The sequence below is a fragment of the Polyodon spathula genome, chromosome 20 (assembly GCF_017654505.1).
Source record: "Polyodon spathula isolate WHYD16114869_AA chromosome 20, ASM1765450v1, whole genome shotgun sequence".
Lineage (NCBI taxonomy): Eukaryota > Metazoa > Chordata > Actinopteri > Acipenseriformes > Polyodontidae > Polyodon > Polyodon spathula.
This window is the reverse complement of record NC_054553.1, coordinates 2,899,081-2,905,923: the sequence shown is the minus strand read 5'-3', so window position 1 is coordinate 2,905,923 and position 6,843 is coordinate 2,899,081. Positions and strand designations below refer to the sequence as shown.

General features: G+C 37.4%; 1 protein-coding gene across 1 annotated transcript; it reads left to right on the top strand.

Annotated features, from left to right (window-relative positions):
• On the top strand, positions 1-6,386 carry LOC121295377 (SH2 domain-containing protein 1A-like). The gene is made up of 3 exons (XM_041219919.1): positions 1-257; positions 4,734-4,797; positions 5,792-6,386. The coding sequence occupies exons 1-3, from the start codon at positions 121-123 to the stop codon at positions 5,930-5,932; spliced, it is 342 nt and encodes a 113-aa protein (XP_041075853.1). The 5' UTR covers positions 1-120; the 3' UTR covers positions 5,933-6,386.
• The last annotated feature ends 457 nt before the right edge of the window (positions 6,387-6,843 follow it).

Here is a 6,843-nt window from a genome sequence, read left to right as displayed (position 1 = left end):
TTTTTTTCTCACCTTCCTCTATTGCACTTTTCTGCCTCCTGCAGAATTTCAGAATTTAATTTGTGTGCGTTGCTCACAGCAGTTCTGTCCAGCTTGTTCCACTTGGGGGTTGCTTGCAGGATGGACGCCTTGCCTGTTTATCACGGGAAGATCAGCCGGGAGACTGGAGAGAGGCTTCTAGGGGCTGCTGGAAAGGATGGCAGCTATCTAATTCGTGACAGCGAGACTGTGCCTGGGGTTTACTGCCTGTGTGTGTTGTAAGTACAAAGACAGAGTTCATTTTTTGACAATGAAGATCTGCAGCATATTTGTAACAGTGATGTCCTTGTGGTTTTGATCCAGCTAGATAAGAAATTAAGCAATTGAACTCCATAGTGCCTCTCTCCTGTGAAATAACATCCATAACTATAAAACACTGTCACAGTGCAAACGTTTTCATGGAACGTATTTAGTTTTATACAGTGTTTATACATTTCCATGATACAAATAATTATGCAACAGTGCTTACTAAGGCGCTGATTTCATCAAGGGGCTCTGAGGGCACGGTAAACCACAAGAACACTGTACAGCATTTTATCTAATTTTCTACAAAAAATACCATGGTAGCGTCAGCAATATATCATTGATTGAATTCACAAGGAATAAAATGTTCGCAAAAATGTAACCTCACAAGACGTACAACATAAAATGTTTCCAGATTTTAATTATGTAGGCACAATTTGTTTACACATCACAGGATATTAGCACAGACTAGTAAAACATAAGATACGTAAAAAGGGAACTCTCTTTTCCCGCTATTAGTGCCTGTAAAGAAGAAAATGTGCAATATAGGTAACACTTTAAAATAATGGCCACAAATTCCTAATGAATGCTAGCTGAATACTACAGGACTAACACCTGACTCTGTTCTGCACTTTCTCTGAGTTCTGAAGTCATTCATTTTGAATTCAGCCCCGTTAATGCACATGGACTGAACTGACCACATTCATTCTATATTATATGAACAAATAATGTTCAAACACATGCGTTCATACATGAATTAGCACTTTTAACAATCCTCTGAATGCATGTCTTATACATGTGATCATTTGTTGCAGAGGAACATGGAAGGAATATAGGTAATTCAATACACATGAATTACTTCAGAACTCGGAGGAAGTGTAAACGATATCCAGGTGTTATTCCGGTGAGATTGTCGGAATTCATTAGAAACTTGCGGGAATTATTTTAATGTGTTACCCTAGTATATATTTGTACCTCACACAGGGGGAGAGAAATACAATATATATATATAAAAAAACAAAACATGAATAATCTGATTTGTCATATCAACCCTTAAATGTATATCGCAATACAATATTGGCAGTACCTTCATCAGCTTAAAATCCTGTATGCAGCACAAAGCCTTGTATTGTGCTATCTGCCTTCCTTCCCTTGAAACTAACCCATACAATGAAGTGTGTGAGTCTGACCCTTTCAGCCTTTGAGTAAGAGCATGGAAGTACATTTTAACTATGGATCTTCAATCTTTATAATGGCTTTAATAAAGCACCGATAACACAAACTGTGATAAAGATCAATGAAATTATGCTAAAACTGCTGTCCATAGTTTATTTTCTTTGGAATTCAATTGGGTGTTTTCCTTTGAAGCCGTTATAAGAATAACATAATTAAGTAATCTTTTAATCAAGACAACAACAAAAGTGTACCAAATGCATAAATTAACATTTCCAGTAAAACTGAACTGGATTGAATGCCCATATTGCGGTCAAAATCTGCGTTTTGCACACGCAAACCGTGTTTAGCAGCCTTAAAATGCGGCATATGTAAATAATGGTTTTCACCTGCCATTCTGCAAATGCTATTAAAGTTGAATCCATTTAAATTATATTGAAATAAAGGATGGAGCATGGAATTGGACAGGGATCTGGAATACTAAGCTGACACAAGCGTTGTAATTAAGCGAGTAATTAAGAGCTGTATAAAATTCCACCCCTTCAGAGACCTGTCCTTGGCTTCAGGATGGTTTTTGGCTCTTGCTGAGGACAGGCAGGAAAACCTTTTGGAGGAGAAGAACAATACGGAGAAGACCTTGCATATTCAAAGCCAGGGTCACTTTGTTTGGGATGCCGGAGGATGCCGTGGTAAAGCATTATCATCTCACGCCGCAGGTCATCCTTGATCTAATAGCTAAATTTCACCTTTTCATCACCTGGCTGACTGTCCTCCTGGTAATACCGACAGCACTGCCTCGCCACTACAGAGGACCGTATGACCTCATTGGCAGCATAACTGATGTTTTCCAAATCGCTCAGTTTCAGGCTGAGTGACCTCAGCCGTAAGGACTCTCAGCTCTTCCTTTAGAAAACTGTTCTTTTCTGTGCCCCAAGAGGACTTTCGTCTGACGTTTTTTTTTTTTGTTTGGTTTGATTTTCGTGCTCCACAAATCTCATACAGCGCCTACTGCTCTCTCTACTCCTAACTCACCTCACCTCTGGGCTGTATGTGTGTCTGAGAAATGTCTGTAAGCACAGGCGGCGCTCATTGTGACCCTCACTGTCATGCAGCAAAATCCCTGCACGTGTTGACTAGTTTACATTGTTCTTAAGCTTGTATAGGCTGCAGTGCAAAAGAATTGGCTAGTATCTGGGTTTTGCAGCTGCAGTTACTTGCACTGTGCCTATCCTTACATCAGCGCCTTAGTGTGGGTAACCCCCATTTGTGGGTAACGCCTGCAATGCAAAATGCTGTTGACAGAATATATATATATATATATATATATATATATATATATATATATATATATATATATATATATATATATATAAAATAAATATAATTACAGCAGAGTGGAAAATTTGCAAAGCCCCTGTTCTTTATGTGGCCAATTTTGTGTTTTTTGTCAATGTGTGTTTTCAAAATCGAATTTAATTTCCATTACACAATTGTCCGCTCCAGACATCACAAACGCTAGCCACCCAGGCACTCATCGAATATTTTACAATTGCTCCTCTACATACTTTAATGCGTTCGACCATACTTGTAGTGGAAATGTTTGTCATTGAATGTATTAAGTTGCTTTTAGAATTTGTAAATTCAGCACTGAATGTTTTAATAGTTATGGGTAAATGGTAGGGTGGGGCAATATTTGGAAAAGGGATCCAATCACATCACCTGGGCTAATTAAACAAACAAAAAAAAAAACTAATAAACAAAAAAAAGCATACTCAATAATAATAATAATAATAATAATAGTGCTGCAATTTCAACACAGATGTTTTTTCTTATTTCTGGGCTTGCTGTCTGTTGGAGAGATTTATGGTAACACACTGTAAAGAGCCAAAAACCAAAACAACTGTACATCTCCCCTCATCACACCTCTGCACAGATAGCTTGCAAATGTCTTGATGCTTATCAGTACATGTGTCAAATAACGCTTTTCTTATTACAAAAAAACATCTCACATATGCACTGGATATATTTGCATTCATTTGGAAATACATGTTGAAGGTGCTTTTATTTAAATATTCATTTATGTGGCTATGCCGCAAAAATAATATCTCGTTGAGGGAATGTGGTTAAAAAAAACAGATGCAGCGCAGTGAGATATTGAGAAGGGACTGGAAAGAAGCCACCCACTCGGGTAACTGTGTGAGAGACTTCACACGGATAAAGCATGACCAGCAGGCAGGAGAACACCAGAGAAGAGCTCACAGTTAGCAAAGCCTGTTCATACTATTAGAGTACCAAGACTCGTGGGCATGGCTGAAACCTGGTTAGACAACCCATTCAAAAACAGAAGTTCAAAAACCCCCAGGCTAATTTAAATTTAACCACAAAAACAAAGGCGAGACGTATCCAAAAGTAAATTGTTCCTACTGTCTTTCTTCAGTCTCAATTACAGTATTAACCCCAGCATTTGCATGCAACAGACAACTTTGTGAGATCAAAGTGTGTAAGAAATGCCAGACCCTTTAAGCAAATTCCTATTTAAAAAAAAAAAAAAAAAAAAATTGTATTTGATCATTTTTATTTTAATTTTATCTTACAGTAATTGGTTTTGCCAATGCGTATTATACACTTGCTGTGGCAAGAAGTTCTATAAAGTCAATGAAAGTGTATTGGTTAATTTGTATCGATATAGGGAATATATGGTACTGGTGCAGAACAGACCATGAATACATCGATGCAATTAATGAACTCTGTGTCAATTCAGGACCAGATCACTTGTTATGTAATAGATACAGCCAGAGACACAGAGTGAAGTTCATTTGAAATGATGCACTGCACTATATACACCTAATATAACGGTTCACTGTGATATTTAACACTGTACTATATACACCTAATATAACCGTTCACTGTGATATATAACACTGTACTATATACGCCTAATATAACGGTTCACTGTGATATTTAACACTGTACTATATACACCTAATATAACGGTTCACTGTGATATTTAACACTGTACTATAGGTAAGGGGTTTGTGTACACATACAGATTGACCAGTCATCTCTCTGTACTGTGCTTCGTTTGTACTGTGAAGGTGTAGTTCCAGACTGACCAGTCATCTCTGTGTATTGTGCTTCGTTGACAGGTGCAAGGGGTTTGTGTACACGTACAGATTGACCAGTCATCTCTGTGTACTGTGCTTCGTTGACAGGTGCAAGGGGTTTGTGTACACGTACAGATTGACCAGTCATCTCTGTGTATTGTGCTTCGTTGACAGGTGCAAGGGGTTTGTGTACACGTACAGATTGTGCCAGACAGATGGGGGCTCCTGGTCTGCCGAGGTGAGTAGAAGTTACCTACAATACCACTGGGCCCGGGTTAAATCTAAATGATGGCACTGTCCTAGTCATTGTAAAGTAGAGGTTATTGAGGAACACTTCTTTCTTTTTATTCATTTTTATTCAATTGAAATAAATGTTCTGATGTTGCTTGTTTTAAATCTGATAACAATGATATTAATGACCTGCCATAGCCATTCTGTGGTTGAATGCAAATGAAAATGAAATGAAAGCTCAGTTGTTTGAACACAGCAGTTGTTTTCCCCTTGTGCTTTAATTGATTGCTCTTCTAGTCTGGGTTAGATTTACTTTTCAGACATCAAAATGTTAGCTCTTCCACATAACACAATTTCAGTCAGTGGCGCATTTAACAAAACTATGACACTGTGATACCGTGTGTGTGTATGCTTGTGGGTGGGTGGGCACGTTATTTGGAAGTAATAATGAAAACATAAGAGAGGGTATTTTCACTTTAGGTGTAAACCAAGATTGAAAAATGCCCCTACTTTTATGGTAATTCATGTTGGTATATTGTGAATTATTTTTAGCATGCTAGTATTGTACGAGCGCAGTAATACAAACTTTAAACTAACCCCAGCCTTGGTTACTAACCTGTTCATTGTATATTGGTCACGTTCTACTTCCCACCGCTAAATTCTGAGAGTCTCATTTTCCGATTCTAATTTAACATGCATGATGTTCTACAAAACGGTGTCTGTGAATAGTCAAGACACACTGCATCTGATTTACAAAAGCCTGTGTTTACCAAACAGAAGATTCTGTAATGTTGTGTTTCGGAAAAATCTGCATGGCGTAATTTAGCAAAAAAAAAAAAAAAAGTTACTGCACTTTCAATGCATTTACTGTACTGTTTAAACTTTTGCGTTGTTTTTTTAATTAGCACAGAAAAATGCAACATCTGATCTATCTGCAATCATTTACCAGCATGAAATCAGCAGAACAATTGATTTGTTGTGTGTGTGGTTTTTTTGTTCAGACTGCTCCTGGCGTTCAAAAGCGTCTGTTTCGGAAGATAAAGAACTTGATTGTGGCCTATCATAAACCGGGCCAGGGCTTAGTGATGCCTCTACTCTACCCTGTTTGCAAGAAAACAACTTCACCAACAGCCAACCCATGACTGGAAACGGTATGCCAGCATAACTGCATTTAGATAAAACTTTAACATGTTTTTGAGACTGTAATGCAACTCCTGTCCTGGAGCGCCCTAGCAGTGTAGTTTGATACTGTAGGTATGGTAAAACCCTGACTACCAGAGCCCTGATTATCCAAACACCTGGAGCATGTGAACAGTTAACCTGTATTGTGTGCTGTGATCTTCTGCCCTGTTTGCAAAAAAAATAATAATAATAATAATAAAAAAGAGCACTATTCAGCCCTCAAGCGCTGGTATCTACAAAACAGTGCCCTGCTATAGGTTATATATTTACATGTAAAAGGGGTAAATTCTATCTTTTTAGGAGGTTTCTTGATTGGAGAAGTCATGTAAAGAATTGCAGATTTTGATTATCCTAAAAACCTCCAGTCCCAATTAGCTTGAATATTAAAAGTTATAATGTGTAATTGAATGAACGAGGGCCATGTTTACAATGTACTTACATGTTCTAAGTTAATACCTTAAGGAAAAAAAAGTGCTGTTTAAAAAGCTTTAAAGAGATAGCTACTGTGTATGAGCCCGTAGGTGAACCGATTGGTGTAACGTTAGAAAAATTATTTTTTAGTTTTTACACAGAAGTGCTGTCAACTTAATCAGTGGTACCTCCTTTGTGAGTAAAACCGTTCAGTGCTTTCTGATCTCTGGTCAGAACTTTAATTGAATGGAGTCTATTTTATTAATTTAATTTGTGGCGTGCCTAAATACCATCGCTCTGTCGATTTATTGACACACCTAACACCATTATTGCATACAAGAAAAAAATACATTGAAATTAAAATTATTTTATTTGTATTTTATTTTTTAAATTAATTTTTAGGGCGGCGGACTTGAAGTGCCGAACATTCCTGATTTTGTTTAAAATGTTCCTTAAAATA

Bases quoted from the DNA above. Each gene is read 5' to 3' on its own strand.
- LOC121295377 (XM_041219919.1), top strand. From the start codon at position 121: ATGGACGCCTTGCCTGTTTATCACGGGAAGATCAGCCGGGAGACTGGA. The intron at 258-4,733 runs GTAAGTACAAAG...CTTCGTTGACAG, and splicing joins GTTTACTGCCTGTGTGTGTT to GTGCAAGGGGTTTGTGTACA. The intron at 4,798-5,791 runs GTGAGTAGAAGT...TTTTTTGTTCAG, and splicing joins GGGGCTCCTGGTCTGCCGAG to ACTGCTCCTGGCGTTCAAAA.